Raw genomic sequence first — 14,215 nt, 5'->3', positions numbered from 1 at the left:
AGGAATGAGCAGCAGGAAGCACAAAATCCCACGGAATGAGAGCTCTGAAACGCCGAAGGAAAACCTCAATAATTGATAAAAGTTGGATAAAGGGAGATGGAATGTTCTCATCCTGGGGGGCAGCTCCTGCTGTTCCCGTGCCATGATCCATAAGCGATCCCAAATTTCCCTCCAGAACCGGAGTCATCACTGGGATTTGGAACTAAAGGCCGGAGGTTTCAGTTCTTGGGGGTCTGAAGGGAATATTGGAGGTGGATTTTTGAACGGATGGTAGATCCCAACCTTTATCCATCTTTTCTTTTTGGGACGTGTGGACCTCGTCTCATGACCAGTGTCTGTTAATGAGGGATTTGGGAATTTTTATCCATCTTTCCCAAATCTCTTTGCGTCCAGTGGAGCCAAACCCAGGGAGGGACAGCCTGAGCCAGGCTTCGTTGGCGCTTCCCAATGTTTCTGAGGATATTCCTGGAGTTCACGCCGGGATTGTACCAACCACTCTCTGGCATTCCATGAAAACGCAAGGAGATGGCAGGGATGTGCCATGATTTTCCCAGAAATCCCTGCTCGAGTGGGTGTTTTCCTTCTGGTTTTTAAATTTCATTTACAACCAGATAAATCCCTGGATTCTGGACGGGTTTTTTTCCCACTTTGGACATTTGATCTCATGGAATCATCAAGGTTGGAAAAGACCCCGTTAAATTTGGAGCCTGATATTTGGGAGAGCAAGGAAGGATAAAATTCCCAGCCTTTCTGCGGTGTCGGAGGGATTTTTATTGGTATAAAAATGGAATTACTGCACATTTGGAGCGGGAATTGGAACCGTCCGGAAATCTTGGAGCAAATTCCACCAAATCCGGAGCTGTCCCAGCTCAGTCAACAGAGAGAGACAGACCCTGCTTGTGAGGGGGCTGCTCCCTGTCCAGGGGCTCTCCTGCTCCCCGGCCACAGACGGGAAAATCCCGGCTCCCGCTTTTCCAGAGGCTGTTGGGAGCGAGGTGTCGAGTGCTACTTGATTCTTCCTGCTGGTCCCGAGCCAGCTCTGCCTTCCCTGGGAAGGTTTCTTGGACACACTGGGTGCCTCCGGATGACTCCGGGAAGGCCGAGGGATGAATGGAGCCTTCAGTGGCTCCATGGGAAGAGCTGGATCCCTCTCCAGGAGCTCCATGGACAAATTCCCGCCACAGAGCCCAGGAGAGACCTGGGCATCCCAAGGAATCTCCTTCCCAGGGGATGAACCTGGAGCAAGGCACGAGGGAGTCTCTGCCTGGAAAAAGTTCCAGCCAAGAGGAAACAGGAGCAAGCGGAGGAGAAAGCAGCTTCCCAATTATCCTAATTGTCCTAATTGTCCTAATGCTGGGAGATGCTCACACAGCTCCTTGGAATATCTGAGCTCGCTTTGTCCAGGGAGGTCTCTGCATTCCCTAAAGAGCTCTGAGAGAGAACAGGGATGGATGGGATAGTGGGAAGGAATTCCTGGCTGGGCTGGAATTGCCAGAGCAGCTGGGGCTGCCCCTGGATCCCTGGCAGTGCCCAAGGCCAGGCTGGACATTGGGGCTGGGAGCAGCCTGGGACAGTGGGAGCTGTCCCTGCCCACGGAATGGGATGAGCTTTGAGGTCCCTTCCAACCCAAACCATTCCAGGATTTTCCAATTCCTTTCTCCTAAAGTTCTGACCGGGAATGTTCCCTTTTAGTCCCATCCAGGATGCATTTTTGGAATCTTTTTTAATTTAGGTCTGGCCCAAACTGCAGCTTTTGCTCTTTCCAAAGGGCCGTTTCCCAAATCTGACCAGGAAAACTCTGACATCCAAATCCCCCCCGTCGGGAACACCACAAATGCAACAAAACCCAAACCGCGCCCAGAACACCAAACAAATCCAGCTCATTCCTGAGGCATTTCCAGGAGAATCCCAATTCCTGTGCACACAAATCCCCACAGGAATTAAAATACGGATTTTGGGAATCTTTTCCATTTGCTCTGGCACTTCCCCACAGTGACCAACGGGGTAAGGTGGGAAAAAAACAGCAAAAGAGCTTTAAATTCCAGGAATTCCCCCCAAAATCTTTGACTATCTCCTTAGTGGACTGCTTCCAGAGGAGGAATTGCTGAGGGATACACAGGAAGGAGATTAATGGGATTTTCTTCCTCCTTTTCCCCTTTAAGGACACGGGGAATGTCGGGACTGTGGGTTCTCATTCCTTTCTCTGCTGTGTTTTAGGAGTGGTTTTCTTCGGAGTCATTGATGGAGGGATACAAAATTCCCAACTCAAATTTCTGGAGATGAATTCTGGAGTGCCAGAATGAGGGGACAAAGAGGGAAACAAATCAAGGCAAAGGCTCAGCAGGCAGGTTAAAAACAGGGAGTCGTCTCCTCCCGGAATTCTGGAGCAGAGCCAGGAAATCCATGGAAAGGGCTCCTTCCTTCTTTCCTTCTTTCCTTCTTTCCTTCTTTCCTTCTTTCCTTCTTTCCTTCTTTCCTTCCTTCCTTCCTTCCTTCCTTCCTTCCTTCCTTCCTTCCTTCCTTCCTTCCTTCCTTCCTTCCTTCCTTCCCCTTTCCCCTTTCCTTTCCTTTCCTTTTTTCCCTTTTCCCATCTCTTTCCCATCCCTTCCCGGCTTGATTCCCCCTGGAAGGCCGCAGCTCCTCTCCAGGAGCAGTGTGGTGTTCTGGCTCCAGCAATCCCTCAAACCACAAGTATCCAACCCCATCCCGATCCCTGGAATGCTGTTAATGTCCCGATTCACAGCCCCACCGCAGAGCCAGGACACCGCCGCCTCCCGTCCTCTCCTCTCTCCCTGCAGACCCCTCGCTCTCCCTTTTCTTGGGAAGGGCAGTTCTGTTCCCAAAAAAACAGGCGGGAGCGGCCAGCAGTGGCCAGGAGCGGAAGATGGGATGGGATGGGATGGGATGGGATGGGATGGGATGGGATGGGAATCAGTGGGATCAATGGGATCAATGGGATGGGATTAGGATGGGGATGGGATCAATGGGATGGGATGGGATTAGGATGGGATTAGGATGGGGATGGGATGGGATGGGGATTGGGATGCTCGGACAACAAGGGCGGCTCTGTGGGGGCACAGGAGCCCACAGGGAATGCTCCACATGCTCCTGCTCCAGCGGGCACATCCAGGATATCCCTCATATCCCAGCTCCCAACAAGCAGCTCCAGGATCCCCCTCATCTCCTGAATCCAACCCTCAGCTCCGCCATTCCCTCATCTCCTCAATCCAACCCTCAGCTCCGGCATTCCCTCATCACCTCAATCCAACCCTCAGCTCTGACACTCCTTCATCTCCTCAATCCAACCCTCAGCTCCGACATTCCCTCATCTCCTCAATCCAACCCTCAGCTCCGGCATTCCCTCATCACCTCAATCCAACCCTCAGCTCTGACACTCCCTCATCTCCTCAATCCAACCCTCAGCTCCGGCATTCCCTCATCTCCTCAATCCAACCCTCAGCTCCGGCATTCCCTCATCTCCTCAATCCAACCCTCAGCTCCGGCATTCCCTCATCTCCTCAATCCAACCCTCAGCTCCGGCATTCCCTCATCTCCTCACTCCAGCCAGTCAATTCCAGCATTCCCTCATCTCCTCCTCCCCCCAGGCAGCTCCAGAATTCTCTCCTCTCCTCATTGCTGGGAATGAAGCAGAGATGCTGGAGGGGGCGCTGCTCTCCTGGAGCTGGGGGAAGCCCCGGGATAAGGCAGGAGAGGAGAAAAGCTGGATTGGCTTTGAATGATGGGAAGGAGGAGGAAAATCCCAGGAGTGAAAAAACCCAGCTGTGACCCATCGGGAGAAGCCAAATCCAGCACCCAAATAAATCCAAGCCTGGAGCATATTGCAGTGTGGTATCCATGCATATTCCTGCAGGAATAGCGACATTCCTGTGCTCCAGGGATCCAGGGGGTGGTGGCCAATCCTTGGGATCCTCACCATGGATGTTCCCTCAGTGACCAAGGGCTCTCCTGCAGATTAGGCCCAGACTCAAAGGGAGTTCCCAGATCCAGCAATCCCGGCCTTCCTGGGCGGAGCAGAGCCAGAGAAATTCCAGCAATTTTCCTCAGAGCTAAGGAATATCCCGCTCCACGTCCGCTCCCAGCCCCGTTCCTGGGTTTAGTGCAGGGACGGGCCCAGGGATCTCCTGGGATGCTGCAATCCCCGGAGTCCTCACAGCCACGTGGATAAATCCCAGCAATGAGGTGATTAAATCATGGAATTACGGGATAATCTGCGTTGGAAGGGACATTGAAAGGCCACCTTATCCATCCCCTCTGGAATGAGCAGGGACATCCTCAGCCACAGGGCCTTAGTGGCCCTCAAAGTGGCAGAGATTCCCAAAATCCCACAAATCGCAGTTCACGGATCATTTGTCCCCTTCTAGGTGGGAATTCCCAATATCTGCTGGCATCACAGGAGGGATGGGAGGGATGAGGGATTCACCTCCGTGGGAGCAGGAATAGGAAAACTGGGAAGTGGAAGGACATGGGAATGTCCCTGCTCCCGCCTCTGCTCAGCCATCCAGCGGGTGACAGCTGGGTCACCCTGGGGCTTTGTTGTCCTTATCAGAGCCCTTATCAGAGCCCTTATCAGTGTCCAGGTGCTGAGTCAGGGGAGCCGGCAGCGCCTGCATTATCCCACATGGAGATTCTCCCTGTGATCCCATTCCCTGGCACAGCCCCAGCTCCTCCCCTGGATCCCAAACAAGGGAATTCTGCTGCTTTTCCACCACCTGAGCTCCGTCTCCTCCCCTTTTCCAGCAGCCTGAGTCAGCTCCGGCTGGCAGCACAGAAAATTGGGAATACACAGCACAGCGCTCTGATTTCCTGCTTCCAAACCTCCGAAATCCATGGGAAAAGTGCCTAAAATTCAATTTATTGATCACAAGGACTTTACCAATGATGCTGAGGGACAGCATCGGGACAATTTTGGGGAGCAGAGAAGGAAAAAATTCATTTCCAGAACAATCTGCTTTAAATACCGAGACTAAATCTGCCCAAAGCTCAGAGATGGCTTGGAAGCCCCTAAAAACAGCCCCAAATCCACAACGGGATCCAGCCCTGTCCTGGGGTTTGGAAAATCCACACTTCCAGTGTGTCCATCCTCCTTCCCACCGGCACCAGGGCCAGGAGCAGGAGGGGCATTCCCGCCTCGCTGAGCCCCCGAACTGCTCTGCTGAAATCATTCCAAGGTTTTCATTGCCCAGGGAGGGGAGGCACCAATGGAGCTGCTGGAATCATCAGGGTTGGAGATGCAGCTGGAAAACTGGGATCTCTCCGTTTGGAGAAGGCTCTCCCTTCCCAGAAAACTCACTCCATTTGCAGAATCCCTTCCCACCAACTCTCTCCATTTGGAGAATCCTCTCTGTTCCCATCCAATTCGGACCTCTCCATTTGGAGAACTCTCCCTTCCCATCAAACTTTCTCCGTGTGGAGAATTCTCTCTGTTCCCATCCAACTCAGATCTCTCCCATTTGGAGAATCCCTTCCCATCCAACCCTCTCCATTTGGAGAATTCTCTCTGTTCCCATCTATCTTGGATCTCTCCCATTTGGAGAATCCCTTCCCTTCCCATCCAACTCTCTCCATCTGGAGAATCCTCTCCGTTTCCATCACCCTCTCTCCACTGAGAGAATGCTCTCCTTTCCCATTGCTCCGGAATGATTCCGAGCCATGCAGGGACACCCTTGCACTCCCTTGGATACACAAACACATCCCAGTTTTGCACCCAATTCCATGGGTTTGTACGGCCGAGGGAAAAACACCCCGAGGCCCCCCCAGTCCTCTCCCTATCCTGCCTTATCCCAGTCCAGTGGCTATCCTGGATAAACAGTCCTGGGAAATCAGCACGAGGGAAAATCAGCCATGTCTGTGTTATCCTGGAATGGTTTGGGCTGGAAGGGACCTTAAAATGGGAATAATTTGATGGGATCATCCCATTCCTACCCCTGCCATGGGCAGGGACAATTCCCACTATCCCAGGCTGCTCCAAGCCCTGTCCAGCCTGGCCTTGGACAGTCCCAGGGATCCCAGCTGCTCTGGGAATTCCCTCCCAGCCAGGAATTCCTTCCTGATATCACATCCATCCCTCACCTTTTCCACTACAAAAGCCACTATATGTCCATATATAAAGACCCTGGAAGTCCCACCTCCATCGGCTCCCTCCCACTTTTATTTTCGGGATCATTTCCTGTGTTTTCATCGAGCGGAGTCGGATTGCAACCCACAAAATAAAAGCTCCTTGTAATGGATATTGATCCAAGTCTCGGAATAAACCCGGGACAAGGAGGTCTCGTCCTTGCTCAAAGCCACTTCAGCTCGGATTCCTCCGTGTCCAAGAGGAAACATGGATTGGGATGCAGGAACGGAGAAAGAAGTCAAGGTGACATTGAGGTGAGCCAGAGGGTCGGGCAATAAAAGCGGGATAGATGGAAAGAAGGTGGAAATCAATCCCGATTTTTCAGTGAATTTGGGAATTTGCTTTGTGTCTTTGAAAAACAAAAGACACCTGAATAGTGGGATGAGCTTTAAGGTCCCTTCCAAGCCAATCCATCCTGGAATTCTGGGATTCTATGGAAGCCAGTTAGGCCCTAGGCTCTTTGATAGGCATTGCCTAAGGAGCTTTAATGCAGAAAATGAATTAATTAGTTAATTAATGACTCCATGGTTTCCTAATCCTGAGCATTCCCTGGAGCCCCAGGCCCAGCTGTATCCCTAAATTAAGTGTGTTCCAGACCATTCCCAGGTTTTGGGGTTATGGAAAATGAAATATCATGGGCTGGGTGGGGGTGAAGCTGAGGATGATCCGGAGCCAGCTTTTCCTTCAGGAAAATTCCATGTGCCCACACAGATCAGGCAGGATTCAGCTCCGTGTCCATTCCCAAAATGGTGATTCTTTGTCCCCAGAATTGTGACAGAAGGGTCAAAGGCAGGGACAGAAATGATGGAGCGGGGCCTCATCCCGATGGGACACGGGAATGGTGAAGGGAATGGGAACAAAACCAGGCTCAAAGGGAGTTCCCAGATCCAGCAATCCCGGCCTTCCTGGGCGGAGCAGAGCCAGAGAAATTCCAGCAATTTTCCTCAGAGCTAAGGAATATCCCGCTCCACGTCCGCTCCCAGCCCCGTTCCTGGGTTTAGTGCAGGGACGGGCCCAGGGATCTCCTGGGATGCTGCAATCCCCGGAGTCCTCACAGCCACGTGGATAAATCCCGGCAATGAGCCCGGAGTCCTCACAGCCACGTGGATAAATCCCAGCAATGAGGTGATTAAATCATGGAATTACGGGATAATCTGCGTTGGAAGGGACATTGAAAGGCCACCTTATCCATCCCCTCTGGAATGAGCAGGGACATCCTCAGCCACAGGGCCTTAGTGGCCCTCAAAGTGGCAGAGATTCCCAAAATCCCACAAATCGCAGTTCACGGATCATTTGTCCCCTTCTAGGTGGGAATTCCCAATATCTGCTGCTCCTCACAAAGCGCTCATCCCTAAATCCATGCAAAGCACGAGCTGAGTTTGGGGTCTTTGGTTAGAACCCAGAAAAAAAATGAAATAAAAAAACCCCAAAAACCCCGAATCCCATTTGAGTCCTGAGGCAAAATTCAGGGAAGGGACGAGGAGGTTTCCTAAGGACACCCAAACATCCAATCCTGCCTTTCCAGATCCAGCTGGGGCTGCCTCTCCCGAGGAACACCCGGGAATTCTCGGAGGGAGGGGGATGGAGGCTGGAGCCGAGATAACATCGGGAGCCCGGATCAGCACCGGGGCTGGAAACCAGATAAGGAGCCTGGGCTGCTGAGCCAGCAATTCCTGACCCCTTCCCTGCCCCAGTCACGGATCCTGGAATCTTTTCCCAGAGGCCAGAATTCCTTTGGATGAGTTTTTCTGGCAGAAGTTTGAACCCTCAGATTTGTGGCAGGATCCCATCAATCCAGAATATTCCTGGCTTGAAAATCGACTATCTGGGATTGAATCCCTCCGAAGGAAAAGGAAAACCCTAAAACACAGAGCCCCTCTGCTCCCTGGCAAGAGCCAGCCTGGCCTCGGCGGGAATAAAGGGATTCATGCCAAGCCAGGGCCATTCCCAGTTTGGGAATTTTCTTCCCAAGGCCCAGGATCATGGATCTGATAAAGTCTAAACTTTAAGCCAGGCTGAGCCTGTCGAGCTCTTCCTTTAGGTCCTTAAAGGAGCAGCTTTTCCTTGATTTTTTTTTCATTTTCATTTTAATCGGAATTGTTCCTGATTTCCCTTCCAGCAGGAGCTGAGCGGAAGCACAAAACCCTCTTGGCCCGCCCTTTTCCGGAGAAACAGCGCATCCCAAAGAATGGGGGATCCCTGCCGGCTTCTCCCTTTGATCCACAGGGGGTTTGGAGGGATCGGGACTCCGAAGGATCCCGGTGACATCCATGGGCTCAGAGAGTCCGGCTTTATCCCGGTGTGGGATGAGGATGGAGCAGCTCAGCTCAGCGAGGAGGGTTTAAGTCGAGAGCATCCCTAGCGGAGCTTTGCTATTCCCTCCTCCCAGTTTTTAGGCACAGAGAAATCCTGGGATTGCAGGGTTTAGCCGGAGCCAAAGCTCTGCCATGGACTCCACGGAAAAGGATCATAAAATTACAGAATTCCAGAATGATTTGGGTTGGAGGGACCTTGAATCTCATCCTGCCATGGCCAGGGCTGCTCCCACCATTTCTGTTTGCTCCAAGCCCCATCCAACGGCCTTGGACATTCCCGGCCCTGTATCCCGGTATCCCAGGACAGGTTTCCCGCTCACCCCACAGCCATAAAATCTGGGATTTCAGGGTGACCAGAGCGGCCTTGGTGTCCCAAATCCATCTGCAAACAGGGCCTGATTCCAGCGGGATTGGCTCGAGGAGCTGCATTTTCCAAAGGATGGGAATCCTCCAGCGGGACAATCCCGGGAAGATCTCAGGGATGTCGCTCCCATCCTCACCTTCCAAAGGGACGCGGGGTGTCCTCAGTGGCTCCAGCTGTCCCCGCCTGGGGAATCCCTGCAGGCACAGCCACGCTCCAGCCGGGATAATCCCGCTGATCCCAAAAAACCGCTCCGGGCTATTTCTGGGAGCGCGCCAACCAAACAACAACTGCGGGACCCAGCCCCGGCTCTCACCTCCTGCAGCCCCGACCCCTCCGTGGGCTCAGCTCTGCTCCCGCTTTTCCTCTTCCCAATTTTCCTGCCTGCTGTGGCCTGAGCTGCCAGACCGGGCTCTCCCCGGCCATGGGCTTTGTTGGCTTTCCCTTCGCCTCTGGAAAGGTTCGGATCCAGGGAGATTGGCTGCTCCAGAGTCCGGTCACAGCGGGAATATCCCTCAGAAATCCGGGAGCAGGGATGGGCTCCTTCCCAAGGGTGTGCCCAGGAAAGGGCATTTCCCGATGTTTGGGGCCTGTCCCGGTTCAATGAACTTGGGATTTGTGGGATTTCTGTACAGGACCAGTTTCTATTTTTATTTTTTATTTTTATTTTTTTAATTATTATTTATTATTGTTGTTATTATTTTATTATTTATTATTTTATTATTAATAATTTTTATCTTATTTTTATTTAATTTTTACTTTTAAATTTCTTTCTGTTTGTCGTTTTAGTTTTATTTATTTTTCTTTTAATTTTTTTTATTATTTTTTAATTCTTTTCATTTCTTTTTATTATTTTTACTTTTATTCTTTTCATTCTTTTCATTTTCATTTTTATTCCTATTCTTTTTATCCTGAGTTATATTCCGAGGACGAATATTATCCTCCCTTCCCTCCATCCAACTTCAAACCATTCCCTTTTCCCCATCCATGGAGATCTGCGGGATTGATCCGAGCAACAAGGAACGAGCCTAAGAGGAAAACCCCATCCAGCACCTCCTTAATCCGAACATTCCTCAACAGCGCGGAATTCCAGACTGGTTTGCCTTGGAAGGGACCTCGAGGATCATCCCATTCCAACCCCAACACCTCCCACTATCCCAGGCTGCTCCAAGCCCCATCCAAGCCGCCCATGGGCATTCCAGGGATCCAGGGCTGGATGCAGCTCCCTGAGGAATTTTCTCCAGGTCCCTGTGTGCCAGAAAGGATTCCCAGTCCCCCAAAGATCGGGGTTGGAATCTTTGGGAGCGTCACAAAAGCAGAGGGAAGTTCAGCATCACCCAAACGACCTGAGCGGGGCCAGGGCTGGAATTCCAGGCAGCAAAAAGTGGGAATGGTCCCATCTCCCACCCGTTCCCTCCCCACATGGATCTGCTTCCCTCCTCCCTGAGCTCAGCCGGCTCAGCCTGGGAGCTGCTTCCCAAAATTGGGACATTCTGGTCCCAAGCCCTGCAGGAGGCTGCTGTACTATTATCGTTGTTAATAATTAATTAATTGATTGATTTATTAGTCATTTTCCTCCTGTGACAGCCGGGCTGGGATTTTCTCGGCTGAGCAAGAGAAGGGAAAAAAGGGAAAGCAAAAAGCTCTGGAGGAGCCAACCTTGGAGATTTCCATTCCATGAATCCCAGGATTAGGTTGGAAAGACCTTTCAGACCCCAAAATCCAACCATTTATGACCCGGGGAGGATTTTCCTCCGCCAGCACCTCCCAGATAAAATCAGCATTCCCACGTTTTCCCTTCTCCCAAGCTCTGCTGCTGTCGGATCCCACTTTTACAGCTCCTTTTGCCACAAATTCTCCCCAGAGCCATCCTCGCACAGCTCCCCTCCTTAGGCCGGTCTGAATTCCTTAATCCTGGGACTAAAGAGCCGAATCATCCCGAATTTCCACCCTCACCCTGCTGGATTCCGGGCACAGAGCGCTCAACCCACTGAAATTCCACCCGTTGTTCAGGCAGGTGTTCCTGGGCTATTCCAGGGAATTTCTACTCCGGGAAAACGCTGGGAAGGTTTCTCCGGATTGTCAGGAGAGCTGGAGCAAAGCCGAGCCTTTCCCAGGTCTTTCCCCCACCTCAAACATCCCTAAAAGCCCCGGACTGGGAAGCTGATCCCGCATGGATTTGAGCCACGGGGAGGGGGGCCTGGTTTTCCCCACTTTTCTCTCCTTCCCAGGGATTTTTCCCGGTGCTGGATTCCCCGCGGTGGGAACGCAGGGACACCCAGCCCGGCCGCTGCAGAGGAGGGATCCAGCTCCCAGTCCTGCCAATCCCGGCATATCCCAGGGCTGGGAACTGATTTCCCATCCCTGCTCAGCGCCATTCCCTCCCAAAGCGCCTCTGGAGCGATCCTTGCTGGAATAACGGGAATATCGGGAATGACGGCGCCGGATTCGGGACTCTCCGTGCTCTGCCCCATCCCAGCATCACTGCGGAGATCCCGGGAATCAGGGCCCGCATTCCCAAGACTCCTGGCTCAGCCGGGAATTGTGCCCTGGAGCGGGATCCTCCCGACTCCAAGCCCAGAGCTGAGCCCGGCTCTGCTCTGCCCGGGGGAAAACGCGGCACCACTTAAGCTCAGCCCAGAGCCCGAATTAAATCCCTGCATCCCCATCCTGCTGCTGTTCCCATGGATTTTTCCTTGTTGCTCCCGGGACAGGGACAAATTCCGGCAGCAAATCCCTCAGAGGCACTGAGCGAATATCAGAGATATTTATGAGCCTTCAATGAAGAACAACAAAATATTTCATAAGAAATCATAATCGAATATTTTATCACAAACGAAAATGAAGTGTTTTGTCATAAATAATGACGGGTTTTATAACAAATAATAACGTATTTTATAATAAATCCACCGAATCTTCTCCCTGCCGACCACCCTCAATCCCACTCCCGCTTCCCAAAGCCCGTTTAAAAATCAAATTCCTGGGAAAAGAAGCAACAACTCCAAGGAAAACCAGGCTCAAGGCAGTTCCTGGATGGGGGGTGGCAGGGGGTGGCCTTATCCCGCCTGAGGAGGGACACTCGGGATCCCTGCAGCTCCCGGATTGTCAGGATGGATTTAGGAACCCCCTGGAAATCCCTTCTGCTGTCGAGAGCGCTTGGAAAAGCAAGGGGGGTGTCTGAAATGGGAATTTAAGCCTGGCCTAACTAAACCGAGCAGGGTTTGGAGCAGCAGGAGCTGAAATCAGCAAAAATCCGAGTTGGGAAAGACCCACGGGATCAACAAATGCACGTCCAGGAGGGGCTGCTGGAAAACTCCCGAGCTTTCCCAGCCTGTTTCCTGGATTTCTCAGCCCTCTGGGATTCTGGAAGAGCTGTTCCCAGTTTTTGCCCAGGTCCAGCTCGCCCTGAGCCGGCCCAGGGATGGAGTATCCGAAAGAAACCCCACTGGGAATTCGAGACAGCTGACACTGGATGCACTGGGAGAGGGGAGTGAGGAATGGGAATGGGAATGGGAAGGGGAGGTGGAGCCTTGCCCGGCTTTTCTGCATCCTGAAATTCCCCCAGCTCCAGCCTGGTTGGTTAGGAATTGCAGAAATGCTGGAGCAGGTGCTGCAGGACCTGGATACGGCCCCAAAGCCAGGAGATGCTGATCCAGCCCTGGAATCTGGGAAAAACCTCATCCATCCCTGAAACCCCAACAGATCTCCAAGGGTTCCCCTGATTTCCCAATTTTCCTTGGATTTTAGGAGCTTTCTCCGTACATTTCACATGGATGGACTGGACAGGGATAGTTTTCCAAGGGGCTGCTCCTTCCCATTTATCGAGGAGATGTTTCCCACTGAAAAAGTTGGAAAATCCCACCCCCCAGCAGCCCTGCAGAAGATTCCAAACTCTCCCTACGAAATCCAGGGATAAGACCCAGGCTGGTGGATCCTGGAGGGTCAGGAAGGACCTGACTGGAGCCAGGATGATCCCAATCCGAATCCCAATCCCAATCCCACCTCTGTCTCCATCCCTCTGGGAGAGCAGATTCCACTTTCCATGAGGGTCCTGCTCCTTCCTGGGCTGGAAAACGCTGGGAAATGGGAGCAGGAGTGAGGATTCCAGGGATGGGGAAAGCCGGGAGAGCTCCTGTCACAGCAGAATTCCAGCACTGGCTCCATATCCAGAGCCTGATTCCCGAGGAAATGTCCCTTCCCTGCTTCCCGAGGGCTTTGGAGCTGCAGATCTTAAACCGTTCCCAGCATCGAGGCAGTTTGGATGGATTTATCCCGGTTTTCCAGCCTTGGAAAGCCTGGTGTGTGCAGGAAGGGGTGGGAAGTGCCAAGGAGCAAAGGGTTCCTACAGCTTCCCTGCTCTTCCCGAATTTAATTCCAAAGGGAAAGGCTCCGTTTCACTGGGATTGGGGAGATTGTCAGGATAAGGAGATTAATTGGGAATAGAATTGTCTTGGAGGGGGCGGAGAAGAAGGGAAGGGAAAAGGGGAAGGAAGAGGGAGAAGGCAATGGGAAGGGAAGAAGGGAAAAGGAAGGAGAAGAGGAAGGGAAAGGAAAGGGGGGAAAGGGAAGGGAAAGAGGAAGGGAAAGGGAAGAGCAAAAGTGAAGGGCAAGGAAAAGGAAGGAAGGGAAAGGAAAAAATGAAAGGAAAAGGGAAAATATGAACGGAAAAGGGAGGAAAATGAAAAGAAAAGGAATAGGGGGAAAGAGGGAAGAAAAAGAGAAAAATGAAAGAGAAATTTAAAAAAAAAATTTAAAAGCAGAAGAAAAATTTTAAAAGGGAGAAGAAAAGGGGAAAAAAGAGGGAAAAAGAAGGAAAGTTGTCCTTTCTCCATAGGCAGATCCCCAAATCCTCCCCAGGCGCTGTCCCGGATCCCTGTCAAACCTCACGCGCTCCCGGCCGGAGCTTTCCCAGCCATCCCAAGCCTTGGGAAGCACAGACATTTTCACTCCAGCGGCTGCAGCCCCCGGAACCCTCCTGCCCTCCCGATCCTCCAGCGGATCCCAAAAAGCCCGGACGGCTTTTTAATCCTTCGTCCCGTCCAGTATCCCTCCCGGCGGCAGGGAAAACCGGGAAAAGCGCGGCGGGGGCGGGGGGGGGAAGCGGGACTCACCAGCGCGTAGACGGAGCTGAGCACGGAGCAGCAGAGGATCAATCCCAGGCTGTGATACACCAGATATGATCCCATATCCAAGGGGCTGCTTCCAGCATCCAGCCTCGCGCCGGGCAGCGGGAGGAGGCGAGCTCGGAATTCCAGCGGCGCGGGTTTCTCCTTGTCCTTCCTGCCGTGCCCCCCAGCGCTGCGGGATCCGCGGGCTCGCTCGTGGGGCTGCCCAGTTTTCAGCCAGAAAGGCACATGACGAGGAATCCCGGCGCTTTTCCTCGTTTTCTCATGGCTGGAGTGG

The 14,215-nt window shown here is 52.4% G+C and overlaps 1 protein-coding gene across 1 annotated transcript in view; it reads right to left on the bottom strand.

The window, feature by feature from the left end:
- PTH1R (parathyroid hormone 1 receptor) overlaps positions 1 to 14,209 on the bottom strand; it is a 76,483-nt gene extending 62,274 nt beyond the window's left edge. The window contains exon 1 of the mRNA XM_008643094.2: positions 13,924 to 14,209. Within this exon, the coding sequence (XP_008641316.1) occupies positions 13,924 to 13,998 (75 nt within the window). The 5' untranslated portion in view covers positions 13,999 to 14,209. The remainder of the gene's footprint in view (positions 1 to 13,923) is intronic.
- Positions 14,210 to 14,215: the final 6 nt, after the last annotated feature.

The sequence above is a fragment of the Corvus brachyrhynchos genome, unplaced genomic scaffold (assembly GCF_000691975.1).
Source record: "Corvus brachyrhynchos isolate BGI_N302 unplaced genomic scaffold, ASM69197v1 scaffold18, whole genome shotgun sequence".
Taxonomy (NCBI): Eukaryota; Metazoa; Chordata; class Aves; order Passeriformes; family Corvidae; genus Corvus; species Corvus brachyrhynchos.
The sequence above is the reverse complement of the archived record's forward strand: the minus strand, read 5'-3'. Positions and strand labels throughout refer to the sequence as shown.